This window comes from Oncorhynchus kisutch, linkage group LG3 (genome assembly GCF_002021735.2).
Source record: "Oncorhynchus kisutch isolate 150728-3 linkage group LG3, Okis_V2, whole genome shotgun sequence".
In the NCBI taxonomy this organism is placed as follows: Eukaryota; Metazoa; Chordata; class Actinopteri; order Salmoniformes; family Salmonidae; genus Oncorhynchus; species Oncorhynchus kisutch.
Genome location: NC_034176.2, coordinates 4,779,079 through 4,793,973, shown reverse-complemented (window position 1 = coordinate 4,793,973; position 14,895 = coordinate 4,779,079). Strand labels below are relative to the sequence as shown.

At 41.9% G+C, this 14,895-nt stretch overlaps 1 protein-coding gene across 1 annotated transcript; it reads left to right on the top strand.

Moving 5' to 3' along the window:
• Positions 1-378: 378 nt before the first annotated feature.
• Positions 379-13,550, top strand: LOC109884926 (epigen-like). Its single transcript, XM_020476821.2, has 5 exons — positions 379-703; positions 8,511-8,654; positions 9,076-9,196; positions 10,745-10,903; positions 13,163-13,550. Exons 1-5 carry the CDS (start codon positions 676-678, stop codon positions 13,218-13,220), a joined length of 510 nt encoding a protein of 169 aa, XP_020332410.1. The 5' UTR covers positions 379-675; the 3' UTR covers positions 13,221-13,550.
• Positions 13,551-14,895: the final 1,345 nt, after the last annotated feature.

The following is a 14,895-nucleotide window of genomic DNA, read 5'->3' as shown; positions in this document are numbered from 1 at the left end:
GAAAGAGAAGAGAGAAAAGAGACAGCCGAGAGAAAGAGAGGAAGGAGAGAGAGAGAAGAGAGAGAGAGAGGAGAGGTTAGAGATGGGGAGAAGAGAGAGAGCAGAGAGAGGAGCAGAGAGAACGAGAGGAGAGAGAGAGAGAGGAGAGAGAGAGGAGAGAGAGAGAAAAGAGACAGAGAGAGAGAACGAATGGCTTCAGGAACACCCAAGAGTCAGGAGTCAGGTGCTGTAAAGCTTCAGAGGATGTTTGGACCTGTGTGGGCTGACAACAACAAACACGTGTTCATCTGTTGTGTCTGTGGTGGTAAAGTGTGTGGTGTCTGTGTGTGTGTGTTGTGTGGCTTTTATTATAGCGTGTCATTCCTGCCTCCTCGGGCTGCATACCTGTTGAATACCTGCCGCCAAGAGGAGAGGCCTCTGCCTTTGCCATGCAGGTTAACCGAGGGCGAATGGGACAGGAAGTGATACGGAAGAAGCAGCCGAGCGAGCCCATTTTGGGGAAAGGAGATACCTCTTTCCCCAGAATTCTGGTTCTGCCATTTGTTGTGCAAGTTGTGACAGGGATGTGTTGAAAGAGTATAAAGCATCCTGAACTTTCACTGTAATCCACACACCTGAAGAGAAGACTAACTAGAGTTCACTGGACGGCAACAACACACTTAGAAAAACCACAAGATGTCAGGACCAAAACAGACTGTGAGGGGTGAGTATCCTGCAACTGTGTGTCTGTGTGTCCGTGTGTGTCTTTGCGGTCCTAACACATAATTTGGTAACACTTAACAATGTCATAATATGTCATAATAGCTGACATAACCTGTCAAAATATGATCATAACGCTGTCATGACCCATATATTTACACCTGTTGAGACATATATATTTTATGACTCGTTATGGACATCTACAAAAGAGTGTCATCCCCCAACATTTATTCATATCAGTTTTTGCCCTGACAAGAAGTTTCCTTTCGTTTGAAAGTTTGTTTTTTTAAATCCCTTTGTTGTTGTTGTTGTTGTCGTTGTGAATTCTTTACGGGCGTTTTTTTTATTTTTTATTTTGAAGCACTATGACACTTCCTGTGTCCTGCTTTACTTGGACTTAGAAAGTACCACTTTATGACACCGTCGAGAAGCATTATGACATCATAATCGCATAAGGGCAGATAGGCCAATCACGTACATGTACATGTCCTTATATCAGTCATCAGTCAACAAAGAGAATGTCTTGTCCTGCTCCTGAAATCTGCTCCTACATTCATCCCAGTCATCAGCACACAGAGCATATATATATATATATGTAACATAAACATACTGTTGACACACGGGCTATGGTGTAATGGAATGTTTTGCCTCGTGTGGTAGGTTTTGTGGGATTTGACACACTTATGTAGGTGTCATAACCAGCCATAAAATAACACAATATATTTCACAACAGGTCTAAATATATTTGTCATAACAGAGTTAAAACCAGTTAGGTCAGCTGTTATGACATGGTTATGACATGGTTATGACCAGATAGGTCAGCTGTTATGACATGGTTATGACATGGTTATGACCAGTTAGGTCAGCTGTTATGACATGGTTATGACATGGTTATGACCAGTTAGTTCAGCTGTTATGACATGGTTATGACATGGTTATGACCTGGTTAATACATGGTTATGACCAGGTTACGACCAGTTAGGTCAGCTGTTATGACATGGTTATGACATGGTTATGACATGGTTATGACATGGTTATGACCAGTTAGGTCATGGTTATAACATGGTAATGACATGGTTATGACCTGGTTATGACATGGTTATGACCTGGTTATGACATGGTTATGACCAGTTAGGTCATGGTTATGACATGGTAATGACATGGTTATGACATGGTTATGACCTGGTTATGACATGGTTATGACCTGGTTTAGACATGGTTATGACCAGTTAGGTCATGGTTATGACCTGGTTATGACCTGGTTATGACCTGGTTATGACATGGTTATGACCTGGTTATGACATGGTTATGACCTGGTTTAGACATGGTTATGACCAGTTAGGTCATGGTTATGACATGGTTATGACCTGGTTATGACATGGTTATGACCTGGTTATGACCAGTTAGGTCATGGTTATGACATGGTTATGACCTGGTTATGACATGGTTATGACCTGGTTATGACATGGTTATGACATGGTTATGACATGGTTATGACCTTGTCATAAACGTGTTACGACGCACAAAAGTTGGAAAAAGTTCTCAATTGTCAAACTCGAGAAAAAGTAAAGATACCTTTTTCAATAGAAAATGACCCAATGTAAAAGTGAAAGTCACCCAGTAAAATACTACTTGAGTAAAAGTCTAGAAGTATCTGGTTTTAAATGTACTTAAGTTACAATGGTGAAATTTCCTTATTATTATTATTATTATTTTTATTATTTATTTTTTAACAGCCAGGGGCACACTCCAACACTTACAAACTAAGTATTTGTGTTTAGTGAGTCTGCTGCCAGATCAGAGGCAGTAGGGATGACCAGGGAAGTTCTCTGTTTAGTGAGTCCTCCAGATCAGAGGCAGTAGGGATGACCAGGGATGTTCTCTGTTTAGTGAGTCCTCCAGATCAGAGGCAGTAGGAATGACCAGGGATGTTCTCTGTTTAGTGAGTCCTCCAGATCAGAGGCAGTAGGAATGACCAGGGATGTTCTCTGTTTAGTGAGTCCACCAGATCAGAGGCAGTAGGGATGACCAGGGATGTTCTCTGTTTAGTGAGTCCTCCAGATCAGAGGCAGTAGGAATGACCAGGGATGTTCTCTGTTTAGTGAGTCCTCCAGATCAGAGGCAGTAGGGATGACCAGGGATGTTCTCTGTTTAGTGAGTCCTCCAGATCGGGGCAGTAGGGATGACCAGGGATGTTCTCTGTTTAGTGAGTCCTCCAGATCAGATGCAGTAGGGATGCACAGGGATGTTCTCTGTTTAGTGAGTCCTCCAGATCAGAGGCAGTAGGGATGACCAGGGATGTTCTCTGTTTAGTGAGTCCTCCAGATAAGAGGCAGTAGGAATGACCAGGGATGTTCTCTGTTTAGTGAGTCCTCCAGATCAGAGGCAGTAGGGATGACCAGGGATGTTCTCTGTTTAGTGAGTCCTCCAGATCAGAGGCAGTAGGAATGAACAGGGATGTTCTCTGTTTAGTGAGTCCTCCAGATCAGAGGCAGTAAGGATGACCAGGGATGTTCTCTGTTTAGTGAGTCCTCCAGATCAGAGGCAGTAGGAATGACCAGGGATGTTCTCTGTTTAGTGAGTCCTCCAGATCAGAGGCAGTAGGGATGACCAGGGATGTTCTCTGTTTAGTGAGTCCTCCAGATCAGAGGCAGTAGGAATGACCAGGGATGTTCTCTGTTTAGTGAGTCCTGCAGATCAGAGGCAGTAGGAATGACCAGGGATGTTCTCTGTTTAGTGAGTCCTCCAGATCAGAGGCAGTAGGAATGACCAGGGATGTTCTCTGTTTAGTGAGTCCTCCAGATCAGAGGCAGTAGGAATGACCAGGGATGTTCTCTGTTTAGTGAGTCCTCCAGATCAGAGGCAGTAGGGATGACCAGGGATGTTCTCTGTTTAGTGAGTCCTCCAGATCAGAGGCAGTAGGGATGACCAGGGATTTTCTCTTCAAGTGCTTGAGTTAAAAAATGTTCCTGTCCTGCTAAGCATTCAACATGTAACAAGTACTTTTGGGTGAAAGGAAAAATGTATGGAGTAAAAAGTAAATAATTTTCTTTAGGAATGTAGTGAAGTAAAAGTTGTCAAAAATATAAATAGTAAAGTAAAGTACAAATACTGTCACACCCTCACCATAGTTTGTATATTTCTATGTTTTGGTTGGTCAGGGTGTGAGCTGAGTGGGCATTCTATGTTTCATGTCTAGTTTGTCTATTTCTATGTCTGGCCTGATATGGTTCTCAATCAGAGGCAGGTGTTAGTCATTGTCTCTGATTGGGAACCATATTTAGGTAGCCTGGGTTACACTGTGTGTTTGTGGGTGTTTCCTGTCTCTGTGTTTTCACCAGATAGGGCTGTTTCGGTTTTCGTTACGTTTGTTGTTTTTTTTGTTTTTGTATTGATTCGTGTTTTACGTTTGTTGATTAAACATGGATCGCAATCTACACGCCGCATTTTGTTCCGACTCTCCTTCACCACAAGAGAACCGTTACAAATACCTCCAAAAATATATACTTAAGAGGTACTCTAAAGTATTTTTACTAAAGTATTTTATAGCGTTGATGACGCTGGGTGTCAAGTAATGTGTTACCTTTCCCCCCTTTTTCCATTAACACACTAAACTACTCCGCCAACAGACCATTCATTAGTGCTGGGCTAGATCAACAATGTTCACACCACGGTGATACTATGGTATTTTCATTCATAACATGGTATACATCTGAATCATGGAAATGTATGATGGTTTTAGCCTTGAAATATGATGTTACTAACATGTTACTACCATTGTACCTAAATAATACCATGGTATTGCCTGATTTATACCATGGTAGATGTGGATCATGGAAATATCCTTTTTGTGTTTTCCGCACGATTTCGTGGTATCTGTCCTTTCTCATCGCTGCAACTCCCGTATGGATTCGGGAGAGGCGAAAGGTTGAGAGCCACGCATCCTCCGAAACACAACCCAGCCAGGCCGCCCTGCTTCTTGACACAACACCTGCTTAACCCGGAAGCCAGCCGCTCCAATGTGTCTGAGGAAACACCGTACAACCGTGTCAGCGTGCATTGCGACTGGCCCGCCACAGGAGTCGCCAGTGCACGATGGGACAGGAACATCCCTGCCGGCCAAACCCTCCCCTAACCCGGACGACACTGGGCCAATTGTGCACCACCCCATGGGTCACCCGGCTGCGACAAAGCCTGGACTTGAACCAGGATCTCTAGTGGCACAGATAGCACTGTGATGCAGTGCATTAGCCTCTTTGGGCTAGGGGGCGGTATTTTGACGTTCGGATGAAAAGCGTGCCCAAAGTAAACTGCCTGCTACTCAGGCTCAGAAGCTAGGATATGCAGATACTTAGTAGATTTGGATAGAAAACACTCCAAAGTTTCAAAAAATTCATCCCACCACTAATTTCAATGGTTGGCACTATTATAATAAGGCAAAGTCCTCCCAGATTGCAGTTCCTAGGGCTTCCACTAGATGTCAACAGTCTTTAGAATTTCAGGCTGTTTTTTTTTTAAATGAGGGAGAAGTGGCTCCTATTTTGGCTGTAGTCCAATGAGCGTGGAGGAAAGCACATTCTTTGTTATTTACCTCTCTGACCAAGGCCCTTCTTATGTAAATAAGGTATTTCTGCTTTTTTTTTCATTTTCAATGCATTTGCTTTTTTTTTCTAAAAACCTGTTTTTGCTTTGTCATTATGTAGTATTGCGTGTAGATTTATGAGGAAATACATCTTTATTTAATCCATTTTAGAATAAAGCTGTGACGTAACAAAATGTGGGAAAAGTCAATACTTTTCCGAATGCACTCTACATTGATGAATTTACACGAAACAAAAATATTAACAAACACAACATGTAAAGGTCCCATGTTTCATGAGCTGAAATTAAGATCCCAGAAATGTTTCATACACCTAAAAAGGTTTGCCACAAATGTGTTTACATCGTTGTTAGTGAGCATTTCTCCTTTGCCACGATAATCCACCCACCTGACATGTGTGGCATATCAAGAAGCTGATTAAACAGCATGATCATTACACAGGTGTGCCTTGTGCTGGTGGACAATAAAAGGCAACTTTGAAATGTGCAGTTTTTGTCACACAACACAATACCACAGATGTCTCCAGTTGAGGCATCATCCAATTGTCATGCTGACTGAAGGTATGTCCACGAGAGTTATTGCCAGATATTTTAATGTTCCATTCTCTACCATAAGCCGCCTCCAATGTCATTTTATAGAATTTGTGAGTACATCCAACCGGCCACACAACCACAGAACATGTGTAACCTATCACATCCTGCGGGAAACAGACCATAATAATACATTGTAAACAACTACTATGCTTTCACGTTTCACTACACGCTGTTAGTACAAAACCATGGTATGTTTTTTTCATTGCACTACCATGGTTTATTTGTGCTACCATGGTTTATTTGTGCTAACATGGTAGCTAGTACAATTAACAAAACTATAAATGTTTTTTTGTCACTATCATGGCAAGAAAGCTCCATAGTACTGGTGTAAATACCATGGTATTTTCCTGCCATGGTAGTAACCAACAAACCATTATAGTACGATAGTATTTTTGTCATTGTACTACCATGGTACACTTTTTGGTAAGGGACCCAGCCAGAGTTATATGTTGTATTTTATGTATATTTGATCTTTATGACTTTATCTATAGAAATATATACTGCAGTATAGACCAAATTTTATTGTATGACTTTGAATCTACACAACACAGCATATACCAGTATGTCAAAACCCCAACGTTGTGTGATGTAGCGTATGTGAGTGTTTGGTGGAGCATGGAGAAGAGCATTCTGCCTCTGAACTCCAGTATTGTTAGGATACAGTTGTTCTCGATACAGCTCTTCAACAGTTTTGGACCTTTCCCACCATTTTGAACAGTTCTTCCATTATGAACAGCTCCCCCATTTTGAACAGCCTAGATTCCATTTTGAACAGCTCCTCCATTTTGATCAGCTCCTCCATTTTGAACATCTCCTCCATTCTGAACAGCTCCTCCATTTTGAACAGCCCTTCCATTTTGATCAGCTCCTCCATTTTGAACAGCCTAGATTCCATTTTGAACAGCTCCTCCATTTTGAACAGCCCTTCCATTTTGATCAGCTCCTCCATTTTGAACATCTCCTCCATTCTGAACAGCTCCTCCATTTTGAACAGCCCTTCCATTTTGATCAGCTCCTCCATTTTGAACAGCCTAGATTCCATTTTGAACAGCTCCTCCATTTTGAACAGCCCTTCCATTTTGATCTTCTCCTCCATTTTCAACAGCCTAGATTCCATTTTGAATAGCTCCTCCATTTTGAACAGCTCCTCCATTTTGAACAGCCCTTCCATTTTGATCAGCTCCTCCATTTTGAACAGCCTAGATTCCATTTTGAACAGCTCCTCCATTTTGAACAGCCCTTCCATTTTGAACAGCCTAGATTCCATTTTGAACAGCTCCTCCATTTTGAACAGCGCCTCCATTTTGAACAGCCCTTCCATTTTGAACAGCCTAGATTCCATTTTGAACAGCTCCTCCATTTTGATCAGCTCCTCCATTTTGAACATCTCCTCCATTCTGAACAGCTCCTCCATTTTGAACAGCCCTTCCATTTTGATCAACTCCTCCATTTTGAACAGCCTAGATTCCATTTTGAACAGCTCCTCCATTTTGAACAGCCCTTCCATTTTGATCAGCTCCTCCATTTTGAACAGCCTAGATTCCATTTTGAACAGCTCCTCCATTTTGAACAGCCCTTCCATTTTGATCAGCTCCTCCATTTTCAACAGCCTAGATTCCATTTTGAACAGCTCCTCCATTTTGAACAGCTCCTCCATTTTGAACAGCCCTTCCATTTTGATCAGCTCCTCCATTTTGAACAGCCTAGATTCCATTTTGAACAGCTCCTCCATTTTGAACAGCCCTTCCATTTTGAACAGCCTAGATTCCATTTTGAACAGCTCCTCCATTTTGAACAGCGCCTCCATTTTGAACAGCCCTTCCATTTTGAACAGCCTAAATTCCATTTTGAACAGCTCCTCCATTTTGAACAGCCCTTCCATTTTGATCAGCTCCTCCATTTTGAACAGCCTAGATTCCATTTTGAACAGCTCCTCCATTTTGAACAGCCTAGATTCCATTTTGAACAGCTCCTCCATTTTGAACAGCCCTTCCATTTTGAACAGCTCCTCCATTTTGAACAGCTCCTCCATTTTGAACAGCTCCTCCATTTTGAACAGCCCTTCCATTTTGAACAGCTACTGTGCCAGGATAAACATATTCATTTAACAGAGTCCTATTTTTTGACTGTTTGTTCTGTGCTTTTCAATGTTATTTTCTTTTTTAAAAGCAACATTCCATCTAACCTAACCACTGATGTCGGGGTGGCAGGTAGCTTAGTGGTTAGAGTGTTGGGCCAGTAACTGAAAGGTTGCTGGATCAAATCCCTGAGCTGACAAAATAAACATCTGTCGTTCTGTCCCTGAACAAGGCAGTTAACCTGTTCCCCGGTAGGCTGTCATTGTAAATAAGAATTTGTTCTTAATTGACTTGCCTAGTTAAAAATAACATGATTTAAAGCAACTTTTCATCTCACCTAGCAAGTGTCAAGCCTAATCACTAATCTGACAAGTGTCTGGACAGGTGCTGGCTTTCACCGGGCAGATCAGGAAGTACCCTACTAAGAGTTCTGATAATTAGATTCTTTAAAAGCTTTAGAGCCATGTAATTGTGTTGGTGTAGAAGGGTAGCAGTTAAAGGTAAAACCTTTCATTAATCTCCTTTCTTCCCGTCCCACAGACTCCACCACTCTGGTTGCAGTGCTGCTCCTCCTCCTCTCCACAGGGATCCAGTCAGCAAAACATTCAGACAAACTTCAAACAACACAATGGACACTCAGCCCGGACCTTGCAGAACCCAAAATCTCCACGCTGCCTGTAAATGGTGATTTATAGGATAGAAACAGCTATTCTGTGTCTTAATGCTCCAAACGGCATGGGGAAGAAGGTTTAGTGTGAGTTTAAAGGTTGGGGGAACAGGTGCTTCTTAGGAGAAAAAAAACAGGTATTCTAATCCTGAACAAACTGGAAGGACCGCATCTAGTTGTTTTTCTTCTTGAAAATACTTGTGCATGTACTACAGAGTTTTACCCATCACAACAAACGCGAGCCTTCCAGTATGTTCAGGATTCAGATACCTGTTTCACTTGCTCTTGGCTAGGCCCCACACCCCACCTTGGAGAGACTGAATGGAAGCGTTAAGGGCTTTAGATTAAAGCTGCTACATGACCAGTTCGTTATTCTTTAATAAAGATCTGATTGATTGATTGATTGATTGATTGATTGATTGATTGATTGATTTGCAGGTAGTGATATGGAGGAACCTCGTGTTCTGAGGATGTCAAGATCCTGTAAAGATGAGGATTCTGACTACTGCCTGAACGGACAGTGCATGTACCCCCCTGACAGCGATACCCCTGCCTGCATGTAAGACCACACACACACACACACCAGTGGAGGCTCATCAGAGGAGGAAAGGGAGGACCATCCTCCTCAGTGAATTTCATACAAATAAAAATGACATTTTAAAAAAGTGACCATTTTCAGTTAAAACTATACATCACATACAGTTGATGTGTCATGCATTGAAGTCCATAAGAGAAAAGGGAAAAGGTGAGAGGAGGAGAGTGCATAGATGTGAGAAGGAATACAACGTGGCTGCTATGAAAGTGAACTGTGTTTGCGCGTGTGCTCAGAGGTGTTTTCATTCCACCGATTCTGTTGAAAAACTTTTCTTAAACATACCTGAATTTGTCCAATAGAAACTCTTGTTTGACTAATGGTCCGCTTGATGCAGGCAAGAGTGTACAAGGTGCTCCTACGTTGTAAACTTTCATTCGTAGGCTTGTAGGTTGTAGCATGATGGGTAATAGGTACAAATGTGAGCCTCGCTGTTACATTAAACTGGGTAAAATGGAATATGAATGACAGTCATACAATATGATGTCATAGAAATAAGGCCATTGATATTTAAACAAAAAAATCATCCTCCCTCATCTTAAAATGGCCCCGACCGCCACTGACGGAGGGTAGATACTAGTTACTGGAGGTAGATACTAGTTACTGGAGGGAGATACTAGTTACTGGAGGTCTATACGAGTTACTGGAGGGAGATACTAGTTACTGGAGGGAGATACTAGTTACTGGAGGTAGATACTAGTTACTGGAGGTAGATACTAGTTACTGGAGGTAGATACTAGTTACTGGAAGTAGATACTAGTTACTGGAGGGAGATACTAGTTACTGGAGGGAGATACTAGTTACTGGAGGGAGATACTAGTTACTGGAGGTAGATACTAGTTACTGGAGGTAGATACTAGTTACTGGAGGTAGATACTAGTTACTGGAAGTAGATACTAGTTACTGGAGGTAGATACTAGTTACTGGAGGGAGATACTAGTTACTGGAGGTAGATACTAGTTACTGGAGGTAGATACTAGTTACTGGAGGTAGATACTAGTTACTGGAGGGAGATACTAGTTACTGGAGGTAGATACTAGTTACTGGAGGTAGATACTAGTTACTGGAGGTAGATACTAGTTACTGGAAGTAGATACTAGTTACTGGAGGTAGATACTAGTTACTGGAGGTAGATACTAGTTACTGGAGGTAGATACTAGTTACTGGAGGTAGATACTAGTTACTGGAGGGAGATACTAGTTACTGGAGGTAGATACTAGTTACTGGAGGGAGATACTAGTTACTGGAGGTCTATACGAGTTACTGGAGGTCGATACTAGTTACTGGAGGTCGATACTAGTTACTGGAGGTCGATACTAGTTACTGGAGGTCGATACTAGTTACTGGAGGTCGATACTAGTTACTGTAGAGTAGCACAATAAACCAGAAACAACCTTGGTTCACACACACACACACACACACACACACACACACACACACACACACACACACACACACACACACACACTTCAAACTAATTGAGCTCGTCAACTCTCTCTCACTCTCTCTGTGTAGGTGTGATGCTTCCTATAGCGGCGCTCGCTGTGGTCTGTTGGTCCACCAGGCGACGCTGTGCAAGTTAGCCACAACAGAGGAGGTGATTGCCATCTGCGTGGGCGTGGCCATGTTAGTGTGCTGCCTCGCTGTCGGTCTCTACTGCTGCATTAAGAGAAGGTAAGCAACTCACAGTAAAAAAACACACACACACACACACACACACACACACATATGTGGAGCAATACAGTGTCATACAGGATACGCATAGCCTTCGTCAGGTGACCTATATATAGCCTTCGTCAGGTGACCTACAAACAGCCTTCGTCAGGTGACCTATACATAGCCTTCGTCAGGTGACCGTAGGGGGCACAAACTCACGTAAGGACTCGCAGAAGGTTTGTTTGTAAATTAATTTTGATCAAGCAACTGTAGAGTATATTATATCGATTCCTTCTTGATGAATACGTTGTTTTCGTATTCGTCTGTAATTAATAGCCCCCTTGTTCATTTCATGAAGTTGGGTTTAGCTGGCCAGCTAGACAGGTTCCCAATCTACCAACCTCATAACTAGATACCAAGCTATTTCAGGCTATTAATCATCAAGTTAGAGTAGTTTATCTAACTATCTTACATGGCATGCCTGTGTTACGCCCCTGAAAACAGGGGAGAATTAATCACGAGAGTGATACGGTGTTGTTTTCTCAATTCAACTTTTAGTTCAATGAGAAAAGACCGGGATTTCCCCAGGAATATGGGTGGAGACCAGAGCAATCGATCTCCGGCTCATAGATTAAGAGCATTTCGTAGATGACAGATGAACACTTTTAGGCACCACAAAATAAAGTAGTCAATATAACGTTTACACATTACAGAGAGAGAGAGAGACACATTACTCTCACAATTCAAACCCTTTGTACACTTGACGGATGTCAACTATAACACAATTATATGAATGTTATCCATCTCTATCAACTAATACTGAATGCATGATCTTTTTAACCTTAGATGTTTTAAGATCCTCACATACTATGAACTTACTAATACTTTTTAATGTATAACAGGCTATGAATATTTCCTTTAACCTGTCACACCTGCTGGCAAGGTTTCTAGACTTATATGATACCATATAGCATTGTGACAATTGTACTAAACTCCTAAAGGCATAAAAGTTATAAATTAATCAATGTGCATCATTCATTAAAATGACAACTGAACGGGTGAAGAGGTACGAATAGATAACCTTTTGACATAGAATTAGGCATCATGTCTGTTGATCTGTCTGACATAGAATTAGGCATCATGTCTGTTGATCTGTTTGACATAGAATTAGGCATCATATCTGTTGATCTGTCTGACTCTTTCCACACTTATGTATTTTGCCTCATCACACTCTATACATCACATCAACCCCCTACGGTCGATCAACCCCCTATGGTCAATATGACTCTATACATCACATCAACCCCCTACGGTCGATCAACCCCCTATGGTCAACATGACTCTATACATCACATCAACCCCCTACGGTCAATATGACTCTACACATCACATCAACCCCCTACGGTCAATATGACTCTACACATCACATCAACCCCCTACGGTCAATATGACTCTATACATCACATCAACCCCCTACGGTCAATGTGACTCTATACATCACGTCAACCCCCTACGGACCACCTCCCATCCATCCTCATGTACTTCTGGCACCTCATAATAATAAGGATAATAATAATAGGTGCATGACACCCCTGACATAAAGAATATAGAAGTATAATGAATAGAGCAGACATAATTCCTTCCTTTAATCAGAGAGGCATGTCTCTTCTAGACAATATGAGGACATAAAGTGGGGCAAAAAAGTATTTAGTCAGCCACCAATTGTGCAAGTTCTCCCACTTAAAAAGATGAGAGAGGCCTGTAATTTTCATCATAGGTACACTTCAACTATGACAGACAAAATGGAGAAACAAAAATCCAGAAAATCACATTGTAGGATTTTTAATGCATTTATTTGCAAATTATGGTGGAAAATAAGTATTTGGTCAATAACAAACGTTTATTTCAATACTTTGTTATATACCCTTTGTTGGTAATGACAGAGGTCAAATGTTTTCTGTAAGTCTCCACAAGGTTTTCACACACTGTTGCTGGTATTTTGGCCCATTCCTCCATGCAGATCTCCTCTAGAGCAGTGATGTTTTGGGGCTGTTGCTGGGCAACACAGACTTTCAACTCCCTCCAAAGATTTTCTATGGGGTTGAAATCTGGAGACTGGCTAGGCCACTCCAGGACCTTGAAATGCTTCTTACGAAGCCACTCCTTTGTTGCCCGGGCGGTGTGGTTGGGATCATGATGTAATACTGGAATTTCTATCGTTTGTCTCACTTTAAATTTTCTGTCTCGACCTCCTTTTCTCTCTCTCTCTCATTCTAGGTGTGAAAAACAGCCCCTTCTCTACAAGACCTACGGTGGCTCGGAGAACTCAGTTTGAGCCCCGTCTTCATCATCTCCACCACCACCATCCTCATCTTCATCAGCTTCATAATTACCATCATCATCAACCTCGTCTTGTTTTCCTGTCCCAACAATTCCATAACCGTATATTGACCACAATGTCTTCCCATATCATATCAAATTTAGGCTATTTATTGAAATATCTAAAATTATATCTCAAATATCTCAAATTAAAGTTATAATTTTGTTTTTGTATGTGTACATGTATTTAATGTGTTGTATTTTTGTTGTGTGTAACAAATGTCTTTCAAATCCAATCACTATTGTCTGAAGATTGATTTTTATAAAGGAGTCAACATCACTATTACACGGGCAGGTCTACACGTCATCTCATTTAACCACCAGGTATCAGAATTACAACCGATTTGAAAATATTCCTAAAACAGCAGGCAACACTATCAGTCAGCCAGGTCAGGATGGTACAACATGGCACCATATTCCCTATATATATATATTTTTTTTTTTGACCTTTATTTAACCAGGCAAGTCAGTTAAGAACATATTCTTATTTTCAATGACGGCCTGGGAACTGTGGGTTAACTGCCTGTTCAGGGGCAGAACGACAGATTTGTACCTTGTCAGCTCGGGGGTTTGAACTCGCAACCTTCCGGTTACTAGTCCAACGCTCTAACCACTAGGCTACGCTGCCGCCCCAGAACTCTACAGCCCCGTTTATACCTGGTGCTAACATGCGCCTGTTGTCCCTCGAAAAATATGCATCATTTTTTTTTCTTTCTTCACATGTCCCCTTGTACCGTAAAAATATTTGCCCCCCCACACCCACCTCTTAGAATTTACGACGACAAAATAACAATAACGACCCTCTGTTTATAAACGGGGATATTGACGTTGCAACGCAGGGCTATGAGCCAGAGGGTTGAGGGTTTTGAGAATCTGATTTTTCAACATTCTGATGCCATATTTATAATATAAAATATATGCCACTGATTTTCCACCAACAGGTTTCTGTGTCAACGCACCACACAACCAATAAAGAAAGCCTACCGGCTTTGTGCGCTTCAATATCCAAGTCGATTGTGGTGTTGAAAACGAAAACGGTGTAAATCTTGACAAACAGACAATACATCCCTTCCTACCTTGTCTGGTTTACCCAGGATCAGAGGCTTCACAATCTACCTTGTAGGTTTACCCAGGATCAGAGGCTTCACAATCTACCTTGTAGGTTTACCCAGGATCAGAGGCTTCACCATCTACCTTGTAGGTTTACCCAGGATCAGAGGCTTCACAACCTACCTTGTAGGTTTACCCAGGATCAGAGGCTTCACAATCTACCTTGTAGGTTTACCCAGGATCAGAGGCTTGACAATCTACCTTGTAGGTTTACCCAGGATCAGAGGCTTCACAATCTACCTTGTAGGTTTACCCAGGATCAGAGGCTTCACAATCTACCTTGTAGGTTTACCCAGGATCAGAGGCTTCACAATCTACCCTGTAGGTTTACCCAGGATCAGAGGCTTGACAATCTACCTTGTAGGTTTACCCAGGATCAGAGGCTTCACAATCTACCTTGTAGGTTTACCCAGGATCAGAGGCTTCACAATCTACCTTGTAGGTTTACCCAGGATCAGAGGCTTGACAATCTACCTTGTAGGTTTACCCAGGATCAGAGGCTTGACAATCTACCTTGTAGG